At 38.7% G+C, this 24,096-nt stretch overlaps 1 protein-coding gene across 1 annotated transcript; it reads left to right on the forward strand.

The window, feature by feature from the left end:
• The first annotated feature begins 240 nt into the window (after positions 1–240).
• slc1a8a (solute carrier family 1 member 8a) lies at positions 241–23,055 on the forward strand. The gene is made up of 11 exons (XM_042416067.1): positions 241–1,737; positions 6,968–7,047; positions 9,433–9,648; positions 11,868–11,910; positions 12,616–12,823; positions 13,781–13,880; positions 17,006–17,239; positions 17,325–17,519; positions 18,689–18,823; positions 19,267–19,369; positions 22,351–23,055. Exons 1-11 carry the CDS (start codon positions 1,486–1,488, stop codon positions 22,519–22,521), a joined length of 1,737 nt encoding a protein of 578 aa, XP_042272001.1. The 5' UTR covers positions 241–1,485; the 3' UTR covers positions 22,522–23,055.
• The last annotated feature ends 1,041 nt before the right edge of the window (positions 23,056–24,096 follow it).

Raw genomic sequence — 24,096 nt, forward strand, 5'->3', positions numbered from 1 at the left:
AAAAGATTTTGAGTTTCAGAAATAGTTTCAAAGTCTGGTTATATATCACACTTTTAAAACCTGAGAAAAACATTTGTGAACAGATTTGTAACTAAACTAATGTGAGAATGTCTTTGTGAACATTGTGCACAAATTATGAAGTTTTTTTGTTTGTTTTTGCAGTTAAAATCAGGCTAAACGTGGTCTGTGGTCTGTGGTCTGTTTACAAAAGCTGTTTCTTTTTCTCAGTGTTTTTGAGATTACAGACTCAGCGTTGATATAATTTGTGTACAAATAATATTTATAGACTTCATCTTCATCTTTTTCCTAAATTCAAGGTTCAGCTTCATTATCTTCTTTATACCATACAGGATTGCAAGACACTGCAGTATTTTACAAATCATGCATGTTCTGGTGGCACATTTGCAAAGCATATACAGAAGTAAATAAAACAAACAACAATCCCGAATGAACTGTTCACAGAAAACAACTAATACATATCTACATATTATCTCTAATTGGCTAATTTATATGTTTCATGTGTGAACAACCAACTCAGTCTTTGTGCATCATCCATTTTTAAAAAAATCAACATCTATTTTTATCTTACTAAACAAAGCTTTGTGCAGTTCCCAATAAAAAGGACAACAGACACACTGAACAAACCATCCAGTTTCAACAGTAAACTGTACACTAGAACACCAGATCTCAGCTGGACACATAGGTCTTTGCTTTTTAGATGAATTATACATAATTGTCAGTACCATATCTAGTTTTTATCATCATAAGTATACGCAGTTACCATCAGCCCACTGCCCTTTGCTCTGAGCAAACACTGATTCTCTGAACAACCAAATATTGAGCTTTTCGTTGTTAAAAAGAGTCTCACCAAACCCAGAGTTGCAGAATAATGTGCACAAATCTTTATACTGACAGCCAATGATTTATTCCAGATAAATATCTTTCTTGTCAACCTGCTTTCTTCCATATCAAGTAACCAATTCCAACGAGCCTCATGTATATATATACAAATACTGTATACATATATACATATATATATATATATGTATGTACAAAGGAACTACAAACCTTTTTCAGATTCACAAACTTGAATTTCTCATGCAAAGTTTTTAAAAGGTGATATTGAGTCATTTTCTGAGCTCAAAATCTGCAGGATCCTCTGACCTCTTCATTGACCTTTTGACCCTGATAGTTCCGCCAAAAACAAGTGAAACGGAAACAAAAACAGGAGCAAGTTCAGTAGCAGGACCAGATGCCACAACAAAGGCGTGTGAGGTTTTATTCCACCTCTTTAAGCCTCTTAGTTCCTGTAAGTCTGCCTGCCTGCCTGCAGCCGGCCTGCAGCGCTGCCGTTGGCTCTGATCAGACCGTGATGATTTAATCCCTCAGCGGAAAAGGTTAGCTCGTCTTTGGTTCACATAGGTTTGTCACCCTGCCAGCCGCACACAAACACAGAGAAAGACAACCAGAAAAATTTTGGAGGGCATGGAGGAACTTCTTTTACCGAGCGGCGAGGAGGAGGCGCGCTCCGAGCACAGTTCCTTTGCTCCGGGAGACACGGGGAAGACGATGTGGGACCGATTCAAGACTTTCCCCCAAGTGATGATTAAAGGGGACTTCAGTCGGAACATTAGGGATTTCTGTAAGAAGAACGGGCTGCTGACACTGTCGGTCATCGCTGTGATCACAGGCTGCACACTGGGCTTCATGCTGAGAGGAACTCAGCTGTCCACACAGGTAGGACTCACCTGCTGGGACATAATATTTCAGCTTCAGTATTGATACTTTCTTTAAATTCCCCGTAAAGCTCCCATCTCCATACTTTCCTTTAAACTTCCTGTCTGGACTCACCTGCTGGGACTTTAAATATCAGCTACCATGATGACACTTTCCCTTAAATTTTCTGTTTATACTGCCTTTAAATTCCCATCAAGCATTCACACTCACTAATTAGCACTGATTCCAACAGAAGTTACTTTTCATTCATCTTTATATGTCAAATTCTCGATACTTTCCTTTAAAGTTCCCATGTTGATACTTTACATAAATTGCTTCTCGATACTTTACTTTAAATTCTTAAATCATTAAAACCTTTAAGTTTGTATTCCACCTAAAAGTGGAAGCTAGCAAGCTAACCAGCTTTCACTCAGAAAGCAGAGGCTAGTAAGCCTATCTTGCTAAACTTAGCACTGATTCCAAAAGACTTTATTATTCATTTTCATTATTTTTCTCTCAAGCTCCCTTGCTGATACTTTCCTTTGAATTTCCCATCAGGACTCATCTGCAGCTACCGTGTTGATACTTTACTTTGAATTTCCCTTCTGGACTCACCTGCTGGTACTTTCAGCTAAGGTGCTGACTTGCTGAACTTTCCCATCAAGCATTCCCATTTACTCAAAAAGCAGAGGCTAGTAAGCCTAGCATTAGCATTGATTCCAGAAGTTATTTTTTGTTCTCATTATTTTTCTGTCAAGTTCCTGTGCTGATACTTTACCTTAAATTTCTTCTTGATACTTTCCTTTAAATCCTTTAATTTTGTATCCCACCTGGAAAGAGAGGGGAAATTAGCAGGCTAGGCTAACCGGCTTTCACTGAGAAAGCAGAGGCTTGCCTAGTTTGCTAACGTTAGCACTGATTCCAGTTACTTTATGTTCATCTTTATGTCAAGTCCATGTCAAGGTACTTTACATTTTCCCAAGTTTCCACGTTGATACTTTACCTAAATCTTTTCATAATACTTCACTTTAATGTCTTCAATTATTAAATCCTTTAAGTTTGTGTTCCACTTGGGAAGCGGAAATTAGCAAGCTAGCTAAAACCTTGGAAAGCATTTATCTCAGTTCCCTTGTTGATACTTAACTTTAAACTTTCCATCACACTCCCGCGTTGATGCCTGCTTGTTTCATATTTTTCCAAAGAAGGTAAAACTGTTTTAGGATGTCACGTTTAAGTCATCTGCCCCCTTACAACATCAGTATTTAGGGGGACCGACCATGCTGTTAAATTTGTAAAACAGTTGTTTATTTCCACATCCAGCAGTTACGCAGCAACATTATCATTCATTTGGAGTCGTGTTTCTGTCCACCTGCTGAATGTGAGTCCAATATTCTCTCTTTTAGCTCTGTTTTTCTTTCTACCAACTCCTGAGGGAAATATCTGGCTCTTTAGCTGCTAAATGCTCCACTATTGTGTCTGTTTGCCGTTTGGTGCTGAGCAAGTAGTGTACAGTGGCTGTTTACAGCTTTTTCTTGAAAACAGCTGTCTGCTGTGGCCCAAAACGACACTATGAGAGCGCTGAGAGTGAACCAGGACAGTAAAGTTGCAGCCGGACAGATAAACAATGAGCTGAAACTCACTATAAAGCTCCGTAAAGCCGAGAGGAGCTGCAGAGTCGCTCATAATTCTCTGTAGGTTCATCACTACAAGCCACAATCAACACATTACACACTGACATCATAAAAATATACATTACAGTATCAACATGGGAGCTGACTGACCCATTAATTCTCTGCAGGTACATGCTGTTCCTGTAGAAAACAGTGTCAGGGAGCATTAGCAGGAGACTGCAGCCATCCAAATCCACAGTCATTAATCCCTCCATTGAATAAGTGGCTGTCAGGCTCTCAGATGGTTTCTTATCATCAGGGCTGAGTAACTCACAAAAATTACAGTGCTTTGAACAAAAAAGCAAACCTTAGCATGCTAACAACGTTTAGCAGGTGAAATGTTTACCATGTTCACCATCTTAGTTTAGCATGTTATTTTCTAATCAGAAGTAAACACAAGAACAGCTGAGGCAGTAGTTCTGCAGGTATTTTTGCCAGATGATGGCCCTAGATGAAAAGTGAGAGGATCAAATTTATTACAATTCATCCTGAGGAGAATGATGAATGATTGTGTAAAATTAAATAGTTTCTGACATCATCAACCTTAGTCGTGACGTTAGCATAGGTAAAAATCCACAGAAACTGGACTGTAGGAAAAGACACAACGTCACATCTTATGTCCTATTTTTTCTGAAATTTGCAATTTTGTGAGACCCCAAACTTATAAATGGAGGGTATTTTATAAGCTGTTGCAGTATTTTGAACCTTAATATATTTAAATGTGACTACTTTTAGGCCAACAAACATTTCCACACCAGAATTTTATTCCTGGCGTTGGTGGTGGAGGCTTTGAAACAGCATTTAGACTTTTAGTTACAATCTACATGAAATAATTGAACAGAATTAGAGGTGAAATGATCAGTTGATAAGCCAGTTAGTCGCTCAATCAATCAGTCTTTTTTGGTTTTCATGTAAAAATGTCAATCATTCTTTAGTTCCAGCTTCTCCAATGTGAGTGTTTGCTGTTTCATATCGTAGTAAACTGATTATCTTTGGGAGCTTTGACTGTTGGTCAGACAAAATAAGACATTTGATGACCTCTGATAAAAATTTATTTACTCAAGTATTGTAGTTAAGTACAATTTTGAGGTACTTGTATCTTACTTAAGTATTTCAGTTTCAGTATTCTCTCTGGACTCCTGACCTGAATGTTTATGAAAAGTTAACCTTCACTAACTTGAAAACACTTTATCTGTGAATGTAATCCAGGCAGCGTTAAGTGGGAAAACAATTTAATTATATATAAATATATATATTGTTTCTAGGAAACAGGTTTGCACTTTATACCGTAACTGTGAGCGAGTTATAAATAGAGCTTGTTCTCTGTGAACGGACTTTCTAGGAAGAATTTATCCCTCTCAGGCTGACTGAATATAGCCCGGACCAATACTTGTTCTTCATTGATTTCCTTCTTTATTTCAAATATGAAAGGTCTTTTCTGTTTTACAGACAGTAGATATAAAGATATATAGATAGATCAAGTGCTTTATTAATCCCAAAGTTACAGCAGTTACTTCACATAAATCACAAAACAAAACAAAACAAAAAGAACCCAAAAAACAATGAGGTAGGTGAGAAACATATATGATTAAAAACCCTAATTATATACAATGGACTAAACTAGACTAAATTAGACTCAATAAAATATAAGATAGAATAAAATAACTAAAAATCTTTGACTACAGACTAAAGATAGGACTCTAATAAGTCTGATTTGTACTGAATATACACTGTACAATGATAGTAATACACTGTAATGTAGAATGTGCATTAGTGCGAGTCAAGCAGATATTTTACAGTAGCCCGGCATTAAAAGGTCTTCCGGTGTCAGATTTAAGGGGATGAAAGTTACAGACATGCTGCCACGTGCGCTGGTCATCATGAGGAAGAAGGAGAGAGTAAAGTAAACTAGACAACTGTGAGGATTTGTTATGTTTCTCTTTCATTTTTTTTGCCACAATTAACTGTTGATTTAAGTAATCTTGTTATATCTTTGAACTGTTTATATGTTTAGCGGTTGTACTGTAGTCTGCAGCAGCGTGAACCTGTGAGTCTCGGCTCAGGGTGAATAAAACCTTGAGCTTGGCAGGGTGCAGCAAATGTGACATAGATAAATAGATTCTTTATTTATCCTGAGATAAATTTGCAAAGTCATAAAGTCGTAGCAGCACCGTACAACCAAGAAAAAATAGATATATACAAAAAAAGCCCCACAAGATAAATAGATAATTATAAAAAAAACAAGATTAATTAAATAAAATCAACCTGAGAGGTAAGAAAAATGTGCAAAACTGCAAAAAAAAGCTCATGCAGATAAACAAATGTAAAATATATAAGTCAAATGTTTTGTCCACAACCCAAAGATATTCAGTTTACTGTCTTAGAGGACTAAAGAAACCAGAAAATATTAACATTTGAGAAGCTGGAATCAGAGAATTTTGACATTTTCTCACATAATAACACACAAAGACATAAAGAAAGCATTAAACATTGTTACTTGTTGAAGCAGTTGTAGATACTGTACAACCCTTCACCATTAATTAACAATTATACAAATGTCCAAATACAAAAACACAAAACAAAAATAGAATCATCTTTTATTTTGGAGAGGAAGCTTGTTGTTCAGCTGGTCCTTTCTCTAAAGATTATGAACCCAAACCAGACAGCGTTATACGTCTCCAGTCTGGTCCCTAAATGGACACCTCCACAGACTGTTACACCTTCTTACAAACATGTATGGTGATACAATGATCCCACACAGTCTCTGAAACAGTAGGCTTAAGGAACAGATGTCTCTAGCTAACCCCACAGGTTCCAGCAAACAACCCTCAGATAGAAACAAGTTCAAGAGTTCAACTAACCGAGGAGCAGGATTTCTTCATTAACGTGTACATTTACATCACATTCGGTTGAAAGCAAATATTGACCCCTTAGTTTGAAAACATTTGTAACATATATACAACCGATTGTTCAATTTTCTCTCACAGACTCAAAATGATTCATTTATTGTGAAAATAGTTGGAGATTCATTTAATAGTTGCCATAGAAGGAGCATGTGACCCAGTGCAGCGGTGTGGCTCACTGATGTGTTTCTGGACAACAACGGATCCAAACATGAGATTTGTTGATAAGAAGAAAAATATAGAAAATCACCAGCAACAGATTAGTGAGTGTATCAATGCTCAGATCTTCTTTTATTTTGACGAGACTGGACAGTAATAGAGGAATGTTCAGACTTTAGTTAATGAACCTGGAACAATAAAAGTGAGACGAAAACAGGATTTTTTAACAGTGAGAGGGATGTCTTGGTGTGTTTTGGTGTGTTGAATGACTAAAAACTACAGTACCCATGAGCACCAGCGAGGTAGAGAAGAGGTCTGGAGTCAACAACTGAATGTATTAAAATTTCTGATTTATTCTACAAGTTACACAAAGATCAACATCTAACTTCACTGCTGCACAGAATCAAAGTTTTGCAAGTGTCATAAAACATTTTACTAAAAGCTAAACGAGCAATGACAAAAACCTCCACTTTTATTTTGAAATATTTTCTAAAACATCTCTGTCGTTTATGACTGCAGGCCAAGATCTACTTCTCCTTTCCTGGAGAGCTGCTGATGAGGATGCTGAAGATGCTCATCCTTCCTCTCATCACATCCAGGTAGGTCTCAGCTCTGTCACACACCTGTTCAGACTGAGCACTCAAGGCTCGCTGGTGTTAGCTGGTCGGCGTCAGCTGCTTCACTCATGCTTCACAATCACTGGCTCCCCTAACCTCAAAGGACGGGTTAACAGTTTTTCAAGTGTCTTAAACCAACAGTCAGGAGCCCAAATGAACATTAAAGCTGTGTTTCTTGCTGTAATCACTCCTCCTGTTCATACTGACCATTAGAAGATCCCTTCATAATGACCTTACAATGGAAGTGATGGGGGACAAAATCCACAGTCCTCCTTCTGTGCAAAAATGTATTTCAAAGTTTATCTGAAGCTAATATGAAGCTTCAGCGTCCAAATGAGTCAAATCAAGTAGATATCTTTCAACGTTACAGTCCTTTTAGTGCCAAAGTTCCTCTTTTTGTTACTATACTTCCACCTGCAGCTCAACAGGGAAACACCGTCTGTCAAGACACTAAGACGTCGTCTACATTAAGCCACTAAATTCGAAAAAACGCTGCAGGAATTTGAGCTCTTTTCTCCATATAACCCCATCCATATTAAAATGCCAAAATGGGTAATTCTCTTCCTACTGGGCATGTGCGGAGGACAGACGAGCAAGTCAGCCATAGAAAACCAGCGAAGAAGAAACAATATACCATTTCTGTTTCCTGACATTTAGTTTATTGCAGCAGATTCCAACAGTTTGAGCAGAGAAAGGTGGTAGATAGTTATGTTTAACTCTAAACAAGCTGTCAGAGTAGACAATAAAGAGAACAACACTCGTATGAAGCCGTCCGCCATTGTTGTTATTGTGTTTCTTCTTCTTCCTCTTCCAATGAAACACAGAGCTGAAACTGCCACAATCTGTTCTGTCAGCAATATAGCAGGGGTGTGCCTGAATACAAATACATTATTCAGCAAAGCACAAATAGTGTGTTTTTTTTTTACGAATATTTGTTTCATACAAATATTTCAAAAATTATTTGTTTTCAGGAGGAAAATTAAATCATGTCAAATACCAGAGTGCAGGTCGGTTACATCACTATCTCAGTGTCTCTCCTCTGCTCCGCTGTGACGTCTATCAGCAGGTCTCAGTGAGGGGAGTCACATCCACCTGCTGCATGACGCACATTTCCTTATTTGGACATCAGTCCTGGAGTTGGGAGCTGAACTACTGACACAAGCTTCATGAACACTTATTGTAACACTTTAATTTTCTAAAATTAAAAGCGTAATAAAAACAAAAACATTATTTTTATGCCTCTGTCCACTTTTATTCGAATACAAATACAAATACAAATACAAATAATGTCGCTGCCTCAACAAATACAGATACAAATACAAATACTGGGCTCTCTGCACATCCCTCCGTTTTACAACACCAAGTTGGCGTTTTCACATTTACACACTCTGGAGGACGTTGTGGAAAAGCTCAGTTTTTCGAGGAGGAAAACGCTGTTTTAGTCTGGACGGAGGACAAAACGGAGAAAAGATACATTTACACATTTAGCCGGCTTAGTGTGGACATCCTCAAGGGGGGATTTTTTACTAAAAAGACTGTAAATGTGTCAGATATCCACTTGATATGACTAACTCAGACTGCTGAAGCTGAATGGATTTTGGCCTCCATCACTTCCATTGAAAGCACATTTGAAGGATCTTTTAATATCCAGTATGAACAGGAGGAATGATTACAGACACCTGACTGCTGGTTTAACACACAGTGGAAAAATTGTGAATCTGTCCTTTAACCACATGGTTATTATTGTAACCATGACGATCAAGGTCCCCTTTAACTCCCTAAACTTAACTAAACCCTAACCACAGCTTTGTCACATCATAAAACATATTTATCTTCCAACAGTGATGTAACAGTTTGATGATGAGTCCTGCTGATGGGAACGTCAGACAAAGATTAGATTTATATTTCACCTTAATTAGAAACTGAGTGTTTCAGCTGTGTGGATGAGACAGTCTTAAACAGGGCTGCACATCGATGTAATGCTTTTCAGCGGCTGAATATTAATTCTTGCATGTCAGAGTTTCCTTGAATGCATCATCAGCAGACTCCCTGCATCCCCACAACAATAAAATCACACTGACTAAATCCAGCTGACTGCAGTATCTGTATCTGCTGCAACGTTTTCTAGTCTCTGCAGGCAGATTTTCATAAAATCAAACTGGAATCAGACATCAGACTGCTTTGAAGTTGTTGGAAGATTTGGTGGATTTGTTCTCTTATGCTAGCAGTTTCCCCCTGCTTCCAGTCTTTATGCTAAGCTAATGCTAAACACATCCTCTTCATCTCTGTTCTGGACTCACAGAGATGAAACTGTCTCCTGCTGATTTAATTGAAGCTCAGTATATCAGTGTGTTTGTGTTTGTGCAGTTTGATGTCAGGTTTGTCGTCGATGGAGTCGAAGGCGTGCTGTCGGATGGGCGTCCTGACCGTCACCTACTACCTGTGGACCACCTTCATCGCCGTGGTGGTCGGCATCATGCTCGTCATCATTATCAAACCCGGCGTGGGGACGGAGATGGAGAGCAACCGGCTGGGAGGGGGGCCTGTCATGACCTCTGCAGACGCCCTGCTCGACCTCATCAGGTGAGAGGGGTCAGAGGTCAGCTGGAGTCACTTAAAGGTGGAATTCAAACCTGGAAGCTTTTATATATAATGTTTTATCATTTTCATAGTATGCTGCCTTCAAATGAAACTCGTTAGTTTGTGTTGCCTCATGTCTTCTGTTAAAAGATACAGCAGCAGTGGAAGAAGTACTCAGATACTTTACTGCAGTAAAAGTACCAATACAGCAACGTATAAATACTCATTATACTAATTACAAGTAAAAGTCCTGCATTAAAAATCCTACAACAGTAAAAGTACATAAGTATTATGAGCTTGATGTAGTTAAAGTATTGCAGTAAAAGTACATAAGTATTATGAGCTTGATGTAGTTAAAGTATTGCAGTAAAAGTACATAAGTATTATGAGCTTGATGTAGTTAAAGTATTGCAGTAAAAGTACATAAGTATTATGAGCTTGATGTAGTTAAAGTATTGCAGTAAAAGTAGTGGTTTGGTCCCTCTGACTGATATATTATTATATATGACATCATTAGATTATTAATAGTGAAGCATCAGTGTTAGAGCAGCATGTTACTGTTGTAGCTGCTGGAGGTGGAGCTAGTTTACACTACTTTATATACAGTTAGCTAGTTTAGTCCAGTGGTTCCCAACCTAGGGGTCGGGCCCCTCCAAAGGGTCAGCAGATAAATCTGAGGGGTCGTGAGATGATTAATGGGAGAGGAAAGAAGAAAAAACAAAGTTCTGATACACAAATCTGTTTTCAGTTTTTGGACTTTTTCTCTAATCTTTGATTTTTGCTGAAATATTGGATCATTTGAACATTTATTGAAATGAAAGCATGTGAGAAGTTTAGAGGGAAAAATCACTATTTGTTGGAGCTGTTAACAACTCATAGACATGTGAAATGTGACCCCGACTACACACTGCTTTTTGTAAGACGTCAAAAGCCAAAAAGGTTGGAAACCACTGGTTTCATCTTTAACAATGTGTTGTATTTTAAAAGCTTGTTATATTATCCATTGTGTCAAATCTTCATCTGAAAAGTAACTAAAGCTGTCAAATAAATGTAGTGGAGTAGAAAGTACAATATTTCCCTCTGAAATGTAGAAAGTAGCATCACATGGAAATACTCAAGTAAAGTACAAGTACCTCAAAACTGTACTACAGTACTTGAGTAAATGTACTTAGTTATTTTCCACCAATGAGGGCAAACAATCATAAATACATTTCTTTAAAAAGCGAGAGATTAATCGATAATGAAAGTAATCTTTCGTTTACAGAAGCAGCCAGATGGGTTTGACAGATTCACGGCTGCAGTTTACTTCCAGTCAGCTGAGCATCACTTAGATCAACAAAACATAGAAAACACACCAACACACACACACACACACACACAGAATCCAATTACAGAGCGGGCTGATCAGTGTATTTTTAGTAATCCTGCAGGGATAAGTGACAGATTAACTGAGTCAGCGGCGGTGGGATGCAGTGATCTCTGCTGTGGCACGTTGGCAGACTGCGGTCTCGTGCCTCGCTCCGAGGCCACGCCCACTTTTGAAGGAGCCTCACGAGCAGGTTGAACGCATCAATCCTGTTGACCTCTGACCCCCGCAGAAGGTCAAGTGATCTGGAGTGTGACCTCTGCTGTTTACCTTCCTCCTGCTGTTACAGAGTTACATCTGAGTCTCACACAAACACCTGGCAGCACTTCCTCCACTAACGACACATTTAACCTTCGTCTAAAGGTTCACCAGGTGCAACAGTGTCTGCAGCCGCTTGACCGATCAAAACATCAGTCCAATCCTCTTCTGACTTTAACAAACGTCTCAGGATCAGTGTTCATGAGTCGCTTCACCCACATGTCCAAAAATATATTTCCTGTCTTCCTTGTAGTCGTGTCTGTCCAGTCACATCGTTTTGGTTTTATTTGTCCTGGTTTTGAACTGTTTGTGTTTGTGCTTTATGACTCTGTAAGCTGGTTAAAAGAAGCCTCCACACATTCATCATATCTGTCCAGTAACATTGTTGGACTCATGATGGACAGTTTTTATTTTAAAAAAAAAAAGGATGAAAATCGATGCAGCAGAACGAGAGAAATGATCTTTAAGAGGAAAACGTTTTTAACGATTGTTGTCTAATTGTTGTCTAATTTACAGCAAATCTGCTGCTACTGTTAACTCACGTTACTGTTTTACTGTTTAATCAATAACCATCAATACGTTTGTTTTTCCTCCACAGGAACATGGTTCCCTCTAATCTGATCGAGGCCACATTTCAGCAGGTGAGAGAACAGCAGAGACACATTCAGACCAAATATATATAAACATATATATATATATATATATATATGTTTATATATATATATATATATATATACATATTTATATAAAATCACCACAGCAGGTTGGTCTGTGTTCATGATCTCAGCTCCAAGATGTCAACACTGTTTTTTTCTCAGTAGATTAACTGCACAGCTCTTCATAGACTTTGGCTGACAAATAAAAACCAAATCTAATATTTTACAGATAATGAATAATAAAAAAGTCCGGCATGCTTGAGGATGGAAAGTATTAAAAAGATTAAACATATATAAGAATCTACTGGTCATGTTTCTCTGAACCCAGAACAGGAAGATGATGTTTTGTGATGTTTCTCTTTGTTTGTTGGTTTTGTTCATTGTCAAAGATCACAAACATACATGCAGTATATTTAATAATAATAAAATAACAATAAAAAAATTATAAAGTACGTTTGTAAAGCACTTCTCAAAAGCAACGTTACAAAGTGTTTTACACAGAACAATAAAAACAAAGATACAGGAATAAAATATATAAATAATAATATATCAATCATAAGGAATATGAAGCTACTGGTTTTAAAAAGTGATTTAAAACAAGACTGATGTGAACTGATCGTAAAAGTCTTAAAAGTTGTTTCTCAACGTTGCTTTTCGCTCTTTAAATGTTTTCTCTTTGTGTTCCCGCAGTATAAAACGGACCTGATTCCCATCCTCAAAGTCCCGACCAGAACCATCCAACCCAACTTCGTGTACGTGGTCCCCGACGAGAGCGACCCCAAAGGTCGGACGGTGTATCTGGAGCTGACGCCGGCGCCGGAGATCATGTACAAGACGAGTCCCGGCAGCAGCCAGCAGATGAACGTCCTCGGCATCGTCATCTTCTCCGCCACCATGGGTCAGTCAGTCATACAAACATCCACAATTAAGTTTTAAATGAACATCGACCACATCTAAAAAGTTTTCTTTTTGAGTTTTTGTAATTTATCATGATGAGATATCAGAGTTAGAGAAGTTTTTTGAACAGGCTGCATGTGAAAAGTTGAACAGCTTGTTTTGCTCAGTTTTCCTGATATAAGGAAAATGTATCTGGCACCTTCTACAACCCATAATCAACAACACATAATCAATAATATGTTTCAACCTTCACTCTCACCTCCAACAAACCACTCTTCTTTTTTTGGAGGGAAACTTCTTGAAGTTACTTCCAAACGTCTTGAGTTATTCTGGTAATCAGGTTCAGTCATGGACCAGTATATTTCAGGATTCTGATGTTGTGTTTCCCATTAATAAGTGAAAGCTAAACAGCTTATTCTGTCTAAAAATGACTCCTACATGAATATATTGTATGTTCTGTGTTGCACTTGCAGACTAGAGACGAACTTTGTTGGTTCTCCACACGTGATAAACAGCAGCAGCTTCATTTATGGCCGATTAAAAGATAAAAAAAAGCTTTTCTGTTGGTCTGTTTTCTGTGTTTGTGAAGAATGAATGAGTTCTGGTCCAACAGGCTGAAGTTGTGGAATTAAATCAGAGTTAGAATTCACACATTAAAATGTTTATTAGACTTCATTTCCTCTCCTGGTGTGAAACAAGCTTAATTTAATGTATTTTCTTTAGTAGATATGTAAAACATAATGTCAAACTGAACGTTGGAGTGTGTTTTCAGGTGGTGAAGCATAAAACATCATGAAAATCTCAAATTTTACATGTAAATTTCAATCTAAAATTCTAAAATACCATCAATAATCTGTCATAATTAATATTGTTCACCTGCTGATATCAGGCTCATTACATCATTAATATATAGTCATTAATATCTGTTCAGATGGTTAATATAAATATGTTGCTGCAGGTCTGCTGCTGGGCAGGATGGGAGAACGAGGAGCTCCGCTGGTCAACGTCTGTCAGTGTATCAACGAGTGCGTCATGAAGATCATCAACGCCGCTGTGTGGTGAGCTGAAGACTCAGCGTGAACATATAGTTCACCAGTGGGGCGGTGATGGGTACAAACATCACGTTTTCAATGCACGACTGTTACTTGTAAAGGATCTGAATACTTCCTCCACCTCACTGTAACGTCTAACTTTATATCTATCATGTCGGTTTTCTCTTTAGCTTGTAACTGTTTTCAGTGTCAGAAAGTTTAGTTTGATAACGTGTCTCGTTCTGTTTGCTTCGTATTTTTATTTGTGAGCGTCTGATTGGCTGTGAAGATTGTGAGTTATTGAACAACAGTAAGAAAAGAGACATTTGTTCCCTGAGTTTGACCTTAAAGGTGAACTGCAGTTATTTTCCACATCAGCATGTGTGTCCAGGTTCTCTATGTGTAAAGAGTTGTATAATATATTACCTCAAGCCCGATTTTACATGTTTCATAGTTTATTAAACTGTAAAACTCTATTATTTATTTATAAATGTATTACAGAGATCTCAGAAGGTGAAACAACAGCATGTTTGACTTAGTGCTGCTTTGGTCTTTATGTTCATCTGAGTAAGATTGACTGGAGACTTTGACGTTAAGGTGACTCGGGTGTGTAGTTGAGTTTTTATTTGACCTACATGGCAGCATCGACCTGTTAGTTTGGGAAATATGAACTCACCTCTCGGTATTGTTGGTTTATTAGTGTAATTGTTCACTCAGTGTTTGACTGCTGAGTGTTCATCTTCTCACACAGAGGAGGACTTTGTGGATCTGACCTGATGACCCGTCAGGTGGTCAGGTGGTCAGGAGGTGTGAACGTGCCGGTTGTGACATCATGCAGGACTCAGCTGCAGCTTCAGCACCTGAGCAGATTAAAAAGAGCAGCAGCGTCCATATGAAGCATAAATATCTGGAGACTGAACACATACAGACACAGACAGCGCTGCTGCTGAGAGCTGTTACATCTAAAACTGCAGCAACTGAATTTAAAGCGTCTGTAATCTACATTTCTATCCTCCACAGTCTGATCTATACAGTGTGTAGTGTGTTGGTTGTGGCTCGTAGTGATGAATCTACAGAGAATTATCAGAGACTCTGCAGCTCCTCTCGGCTTTACGGAGCTTTATAGTGAGTTTCAGCTCATTGTTTATCTGTCCGGCTGTAACTTTACTGTTCTGGTTCACTCTCAGCGTCTCATAGCGTCGTTTTCATAGAGAAAAAGCTGTAAAAAGCCGCTGAACACTACCTGCTCAGCACCAAACAGACACAGTTAGCTGTAGACTAGCTGGTGAACATAGTGGAGCATTTAGCAGCTAAAGAGCCAGATATTTCCCTCAGGAGTTGGTAGAGAGCAAAAACAGAAGCTAAAAGAGAGTGAATATTGGACTTACATTCACCAGGTGGACAGAAACACGACTCCACATGAATGATAATGTTGCTCCGTAACTGCTGGATGTGGAAATAAACAGCTGTTTGCTGACAAGTTCAACATATCAACTAAAAGCTGATGATGTGTCAGAGTTGAGTTCACTGCTTGTTTCTGATGAAAACTAGTGGACAAAAACATCAGTTAATGCAGGTTTAAAGGAAAATATCAACACACGTCTGCAGTGTTCAACAAATTACATTGAAGACCTTTTTAACAGATTTTCAATATCACATTTTTGCCAGCTGTCTGTAACAATAACTTCTAGTAATATAATTAATCAATTAACATGAGCTGAGCAACGTGGTAGAAAATTGACAAAATAATATTTTTTGTTTTTGCTAAAATTTGCACTTTCCTGTTATGAGTTTATGAACGTCCTCAAACGGTGTTTGCTGACTGAAACTGACACAAAAAAACATTTAACAGCTTTCAGCACAATCCACTGTCACAGCAGCCTCACATGTAGTTTATAGAGGTACCTAATCTATCTGTCTACAGCAGGCAAGAAAACATATTCAAGACCTTTGTAAACTAATTTAATAATTTTTAATAAAGCCCCTACTCTAGTCTCCTAGTTAGCCGATTAGTCAAGATAACCAGTAGGCCACTGGGGTAGTTGATAATAAGCTCAAAAGTTTTGAATAGAAAAGCTAATGCTAACCGTTTCATGTAAGTGAATGGAAGATGCTAAAACAATTAGCGCCATACTCCAGGAGGTATAGTTAAATAAAAACACAGTTTCAGGAGATCTGACCTAGTTTGTTAGTTAGTGGATTATTCAACCTTTCAACCAAGTAGAGTCCATTTGATAGATTTGGTAGTTAATAGCCAAACGTTTAAGCTAATGCTAACCGTTTCATGTTGATGAATGGAAGATGCTAAAACGATTAGCATCACACGCTGGGAGGTATAATTAAATAAAAACACAGATTTGGCTGGTTTAACTTGTTTTGCTAGTTATTCGATTAGTCAAGCTTTCTAACCAAGTAGAGTCCATTTGATAGATTTGGTATTTTATTCCATATCAGTAAAATGTTTTAGTGAATGAATAGAAAATAAAACGGTACTTGAGCTAAAAATGAGCTGTCAATCAAACATTATCTGGACACGCCCACACAGTCCTGAGAAATGCTTTGAGCAGCCAAATGAGCTGTTTTTGAGCTCAGTTTTCTGATAGTTATGAATGTTTATTTTCATTCAGATTTTTGTGGATGCTTAATGAGACACTCAACTTTGATATCATATATGAATTTTTATGATTTCATGTTTCCAGAGGCTTTAAGACCTGCAGAAACCCTGAGAGAGTTAACACTGGACTTACTAAACTGTACACCATTAGGAGTTTTCTAATAGTCCTTTATTTTCAGTTACTGCTGTTTCCACGTTTAAAAGAGAACTTAAAACCTCTCTGTTCTCTCAGCTTATGACCTGAGTGTGTGTGGCTTTTTATTATTATTGTTATTATTATTTTGTGTGTGTGAATGTGTGTTTGGTGTTCATTTTTAACTGTTGTGTTTCTGTATTTTTAAACTTTGCTTTAAAATGATGTTATCATGTTGATCAGTTGCTTTTATGCTGGTTAAGCACTTTGAACTAAGTGCTGTACAATAAAATTGTTTAGTTTAGTTTATTATTGTGTTTTGTATGTTTGACATATATGTTTAATATTGACATTGGTGTACCTGACAGCGACTGAACTGACCTCCACCATCTCTTCTCCTCGCAGGTACTTTCCGTTCGGGATCATCTTCCTGGTGGCGGGAAAGATCCTGGACATGCAGGACCCGAGCACGCTGGGGAAGAAGCTGGGCTGGTACGGCATCACCGTGCTCGCCGGCCTCTTCGTGCACGGACTCATCCTCCTCCCTCTCTTCTACTTCCTACTCACCAGGAAGAACCCCTTCACCTTCATCCGCGGGCTGCTGCAGGCCATGGTGATCGCCCTGGCAACCTCCTCCAGGTGAGGCCGGTCCCGTCTCACTCTGCTGGTTGTGGGTCTGTTCAGGTTTTTTAATAAAGCTTTATTTGAATGCGTCTCTCCTCAGCTCTGCCACGCTGCCCATCACCATGAAGTGTTTGTTGGAGAACTGTCAAGTTGACCGACAGATCGCTCGCTTCGTCCTCCCCGTGGGCGCCACCATCAACATGGACGGTACGGCGCTGTACGAAGCCGTGGCGGCCATCTTTATCGCCCAGGTCAACGACTACGAGCTGGACTTTGGCCAGCTGGTCACCATCAGGTAAACCCAGATAACACTCAAACTGCCTCTGAGGCGAGCAGTCGAATGATTAATGCCGACTGTTCTGTTTCCAGCTGTGAAGATTTTCTGCTTTTCTTTGTTTAAAATCTGCAAACTTGGACTCATTTTTCAGTTTTCTCTGACATTTTATAGAGAAAACGAGAAAATAATCAGCAGATGAACCATCACACAAAGGTTTCTCAATATGATAAACCACACTAGGGCTGAAACTAACAATTACTTTCATTATCAATTAATTCATCAGTTATTTTCTCGATTAATCGATTAGTTGTTCGGACATTTTTACTTCTGCCATCACACTGTTCTTGTTCTATTTAGACATTTATTGTTTTTGTTTATTTGTGGTGACGTAATTTTGGATTTCAGGATTTTATTGTTTAGTTTTAATGTTGAATGTCTTGTGTTTTGTCTTTAACATCTAGAAATGTGAAGTGTTTTTCCTCATTCTGTGTTCTCATTTAAATTATTTCTTTAATTGATCTCCACGATGTGACTGAACATAGAAACTCAGGACTCTCCTGGATAAATTAACGATCCTACAGGTTTATATTCTCACACCTGTTTACGTTGTTCACACTTTATTTCTGACAAATCACGTTTTGTCTTTGATTTTTAGCAGACGGCTAAGAATACTACAATACCCATGATCCTCTGCTGGCTGCTGTTGCTATGGAGAAGAAGCCATGTAGCATGAATCAGAGCGTAATTGTTACAATGCAGATTGTAAAATCAGTTTTCTTAACATCGTAATCTTTATCTTCTGCCGCCGTTAGCGATGCGCATCACAGAGTTTTAAGCTGTGACCTTTTTTTCTTGCAGAAATGCATCTTGGGAGTTGTAGGTAACGTCTACCCTGAAATCTTTATGTCCACAGTACCTTCACACTTGGACCTTTGACTTTTTACTGAAGAAACAGATGTTTTCTAAAAGGTTTAACCAGGAGAGTTTCATTTTGCTCCAATGTCAGTCATGAAACATCGTCTGTAGGAAAAATGCACCATAAATAGTTCGTCCCACTTCACATCTCTGTTGTATTTATTTTTATTCCTTCTTTAAGTCTGTGATCCATAAATAAATCAACTCATAACAAACTGGAGACTGCTTAGATCTCTGACAGCTTGTATTCTGTTTGTTTGTTTGTCCGGCAGCATCACAGCTACAGCTGCCAGCATCGGTGCAGCCGGGATTCCCCAGGCCGGCCTGGTTACCATGGTGATCGTACTGACATCAGTGGGTCTGCCGCCAGATGACATCACGCTCATTGTGGCGATTGACTGGATCCTGTAAGTTAAAGTGCTAATTATGCAGAAAAGCTTCTGTCAGAGTATTTTATTATGTATATTACTGGAATATAATCAGAGCTGCAACAATTAATCGATTAATTGATCAGTTGCCAACTATTAAATTAATCACCAACTATTTTGGAAATTGATTCCAGCTTCTTAAAGGTGAATGTTTTCTGGTTTCTTTAGTCCTCTGTGACAGTAAACTGAATATCTTTGAAGACGTCAACACTGATCAACATTTTTCACCATTTTCTGACATTTTATGGAGCAAACAACTAATCGATTAATTGAGAAAATAATCGACAGATGAATAGATAATAGATAATAGCTAGTTGCACTGCTGCCAAACATCCCGACCGTCCACTCTATAGGAGGAAAAAAGTAAATCTAGGATCTGGATAGAATATAAAATACTTTCCTCGTCCCGTCTGTCTCTGCAGCGACAGGTTTCGGACCATGATCAACGTCCTGGGCGACGCCCTGGCGGCGGGAATCATCGCTCACCTCTGTCGGAAAGATTTCCCCCTCAGTGGAACAGGAAAGGTAAAAACCCAACAGTTAGATTCACACTTTGATGTGAAGGGGTCAGAGGTGACTGACAACAGACGGAGTCAATAATCATGTGACTGTTGAAGGATTGTGGATGATGGATAGGTGTTAAAGAGGGGATGAAAACAGATGGAAGCCTGTTTCTGCCACGAAAAAACTAAAGAAAGTTGATTAAAAGTTAGATGATAAGTTGAAATTTTGACTTTGTCAAAATTATGAGATACTAAGTTAAAATTATGACTGACATACTTGACATGTCATACTTTCTTAATTTAATTTAGTCAGTAAGTAGTAAATAAAGTTTATTTATATAGTACCTTTTGTTGTATCAAATTGTTGCAGAAAAATGCACCAGAGCAAAAAACTCCCTCTTGAAAATAAAAAGGGAGTCAGAGGTCCAAGCAGCAAAGTGTTCTTTAATGCCGGCAAAAAAAGGGGAGCAATCAGCACTTTTACAACGAACCAAATCGCTCCAAAGGTTTTTTCTTTGGGGCATTGTTTTTATGTCCTTGGGTCGGCTTAGGTCACACCTTATCATCCACCCTCCCTATTTTTTGACCAATTATTATGTTACTTTTATCTCCGTCACTCGTTGTTGGTCAAAACTCTTCAAAACAGGTTTTGAGCTGTTTGAGGATATGTACTGGCATATTCAATTCTACCTGATTATATCCAATTTTTATATAAGTATTGGGAATCATTTTACACCATTATTGCCAAGTTGTCTTCTGGCCTCTTATTTTTTGTAAGTTATTCTAGTCATTTTACACCCTTATTTCTTGATCTCCTCCAGAGAGTATGTTTGAAAGGTGAAGACTTTAGCAGACCCAAGCAAAGTGACATGTAATACAAACACTCAAATTTCTCCGGTGTATGATTATGATTCTTCTATCGTGCCTCTATATGTACATTGTGATTAAATATGGTTCATGAGATTATAACTACACCAATACAAATTGTATCACACTAGCCCTTATTGCTTATAAACTTATAAAGTCAATCTGCATAGCTTAATATTGTCTTTAAGCACACCAATGACATTCAATGAAAATACACCACACTTTCACAAACACCAGTCACAAAGTGCTTCACGGTCAAAGAAGTAAAATCAAATGCATCAAAATAAATAAAACAAAGACACCAGATAGTAATAAACAAGGAGAGAGCAGATAAAATAGACAAATGAAGAGATAGAATAGCACAAACTATCCATATACCTGTCTGAACAGATGGGTTTTTAGCTGCTTTTTAAAAGAGTCAATAGTTTCCAAGGTTCTTAAGCTAGTTGGAAGACTGTTCCAACGCTTAGGGGCTGCCGACTGGAAAGCATGATCACCCCGGGTCTTAAAATGTGTACGAGGTCCACTTAGAAAGCCCTGGGCGGAGGACCTACGAGCCCGGCAGGTGGTGTAGGGGTGGAGAAGATCCGTAATGTATTGTGGAGCTTGGCCATGTAGGGCTCTGTAAGTGAGCACCAAAATTTTAAAATGAATTCTAAAATGTAGTGGAAGCCAGTGCAGTGAGGTTAAAACAGGTGTAATATGTGACCAATTTAGCTACATTTATTATTTCATGATTTTGATTTAGCAAGTCAAAATTTTGAGCTGCTACCTCATAGTTTTGACTTAAAGTTAAGAATTTTCTTTTTTTTTTAAAGTGAAAACAAACAAAAAAAATGTAAAAATAGAGACATTGTTGTTTTCCATCTCGTATTGTTGATTTTGTCAAACTTTTACTTCCATAAAGGAAACTTTTTTTTTTTCTGTCCAAAACCAAACATAACTGTTCAGAGCTTCTGATGGGGAACATCCGCCCTTTCATTACACCTGTGAGCAGTTACTTCATTCATGCCTGTTAATCACAGTAGATTAGATTACAGCAGAGCATGTTCAGATTGGACCAACAACCACAACAGATTAGAGCTCTTAACGCTCCGCCTAAGCCCCGCCTCCTCTGCAGCTCTCTGTCATCAGAAAAGTCCACCTGAAAGCACCTGTAGATACAACTTCAATCTTCATTTATAGTCTATTAAAGACCAAGTGAAATGAAAATACATTTTCAAGTTCCAGTTCTGTGTCCCGATGTTATGTGGAGTATTTTTATATAAAAATCTTTTTGTTTACATTACTAAAGAATGGAGTTAAGGTTTAATTTATTCATTTAACCCTTATCGTCCTCATCTAACAACAGGTGAGGCAGGTGCTGTATTTGCTAAGACACGCCCACTTTGAGTGATCCAATCACATCTGTAGAATTTAAATTTAATTCCCTCTCATAACTAAACCCCGCCCACTCGTAATAATTATTTAAAATGTTGAAATACGAGGCTCAAGAGCGTCAAATCAAATCTGGAAGCTTTAGCATGAAGCCGCCGCCGCCGCCGCCGCCGCCCAGCGCTACGCTGAGTGTGTACGGAACTTCTGTTGTCAGAGTTAGCATCGCAGATGGATTTTTTTTTTAAATTTTACCTTTATTTTACCAGGAAGACATCATTGAGACGAGACAGGAAGCCACATAATAATTAAAATTAGAATAAATGAGAAAATAAAAATACAGCCATAATACTAGAATTAGACTGAAAAACAGCAGCAATTTGAGGCATTAAAAACCTCCGGACAACCCCACTGTCATTTAATGCCCAGAGACGCATGCTGCTGCTGCATTCATTACGCCGTATTTCGATTGACTGGGGGTGAAGGTGGGGGCCACACCTCCAGCCAATCAGAGGAAGTGCTCATTAAAAATGCAGATTTTATGTAAATTCTTCTGAAACAGTCTGCCGGAGGACAGAGGGGAATCTGGACTGTAAGGAAAGATGGATTTAGAGAAATATAAGCAACTTTTAGTGAATAAAATATCACAGATATATTTAAAATAGACAAAAAGGACCATAATTCCAGATTTTTACACACATATTATCTTTATGTGACTGTAAGCTAACGGTGTGTCTTCATGTGTCTTTGTGTTGTCTCCAGTCGGTACCGTCTTACGGCACGCAGACGCCACACGCTCACAACAACTCCCACAGCGTCGACGTGCCGATGATGGAGATCCACACGCACAAAGACTGCATGTTTGAGGCGATGGGCGACTCAGTGGGCGAGAGGCATGCTCACACCGTTTACTACAACATCTGTCAGGTGTGATCGACGGGGACGCAGCAGCTCGCCTCAAAACACAGCTGATGTCCGAAAGTTTCTGGTCAAATGTCACGGTGCCGTCTGAGGAGGAGCGTTAAGAAGAGACGGACTCTGTGGTGACGGAGCAGTAAAACTTCTTAACAACTGTGGTTTCATTTGGCCAAAACTGGATCTGAGCTTCATTTGGAGCTATGTTCACCTGCTTTTCCTGACGGTGGAGAATGTTTCTGATATCAAACACCAAACTGGAGCAGAATCTCTGTTTGCTGCTGAATATGAGCCTGATTTGCACCAGAGGATTATGGGTATATGACACCCTCCCGAGAGTAGCTGCAGGTTCATCATCTGGTTCGACAGCTGCTCTGCAAGACCTGCAGAGAGAAAGCCTCAACTTACACTGGTTCAAAACTTATTTTAGTAGACGTCTCTCGTACTGTTACTTATTTTTGTGGTTAAAATAAACCCTGATAGCTGGGCTTATCATGGTTACCATGGTGGTTGCTAGGGCTGGATGTCAAACTTCGATATTATTCTGGTACCAACTGAGTGCTGAAAACTGTCAAAGACAAGTTGGGCAACAGACTGTCTTGACTGAAACATGTCAAATCGTCAAAATACTCCACAGTCCTGCTTCCCAGCACTGACGCCAGTTAACTCCTCACACCCTGGCTACTGTACCTGCATTACTTCTTCTGTCTGTACTGATGCAACACAGCTGGCATGTGATGCACTTCAAGAACTGAAAGCAAGAAACTGGTGACAAAAAATGAGCAGTTCAGCGGTCCGACTGAACTTGGGCTGTCACTTTTTTTTCAAAGTACACCTGGCATTAACATGCGATCTGTATCTGGATAAGGAAACACACGTTTCTGCAGCTGTAAATGCACAGAACACGTTGTGATCAGAACGCGATCGGATCAGTCAGACCACATCTGGAGGTGGTCAGGCTCGCCTTGTGATCTGATCAGCAGGTGTAAATACAATCTGTACAGTTTGACCACATTCATAAGTAAACAGTCCACCCAGGAAGTTGAAATGTCACCTAGCTCCGCCTCTTCCTGCCAACTAAAGCAAGCCCTGCAAAAACTACAAGTAGCAGCAGCAACTAGAAGTCTTCCCTTGCAAAAAAAACTAATGACGGCCATCCACGGCATTGCTTCCCATGACCGTATTGGTTGACAAGTCCCTCACCTCTGCCTACCTAATTATATATTGAGACCTGGTATTAATCTGTATCTGGATAATGACATCTGATCCATGAGACATTCAATTTACACCTAGTATTAATAAACAAGCTTGATATTTTGATTTTACCTAAGCAAATTAATTAGAGTAACAACATTGCCACGAATGGACACCATTTATTTCTAGATCAAATGTTTTGGGAGGGAAACTTGCCTGCTGCTGCTATTATTTACTATTATTGTAACTTTTGCTCCATCTTGTCAGTCACTGAGGCCGAGAATAAACAGAAACATTTCTACAGCATAGTTCAGGATGAGGCTTCCTGTTTGAATTAATTTCAACATCAACATATTACATGTTCGTTCTTATTCATTCTTTTTTTAAAAAAAAGTGACA

The sequence above is a fragment of the Thunnus maccoyii genome, chromosome 7 (genome assembly GCF_910596095.1).
Source record: "Thunnus maccoyii chromosome 7, fThuMac1.1, whole genome shotgun sequence".
Taxonomy (NCBI): Eukaryota; Metazoa; Chordata; class Actinopteri; order Scombriformes; family Scombridae; genus Thunnus; species Thunnus maccoyii.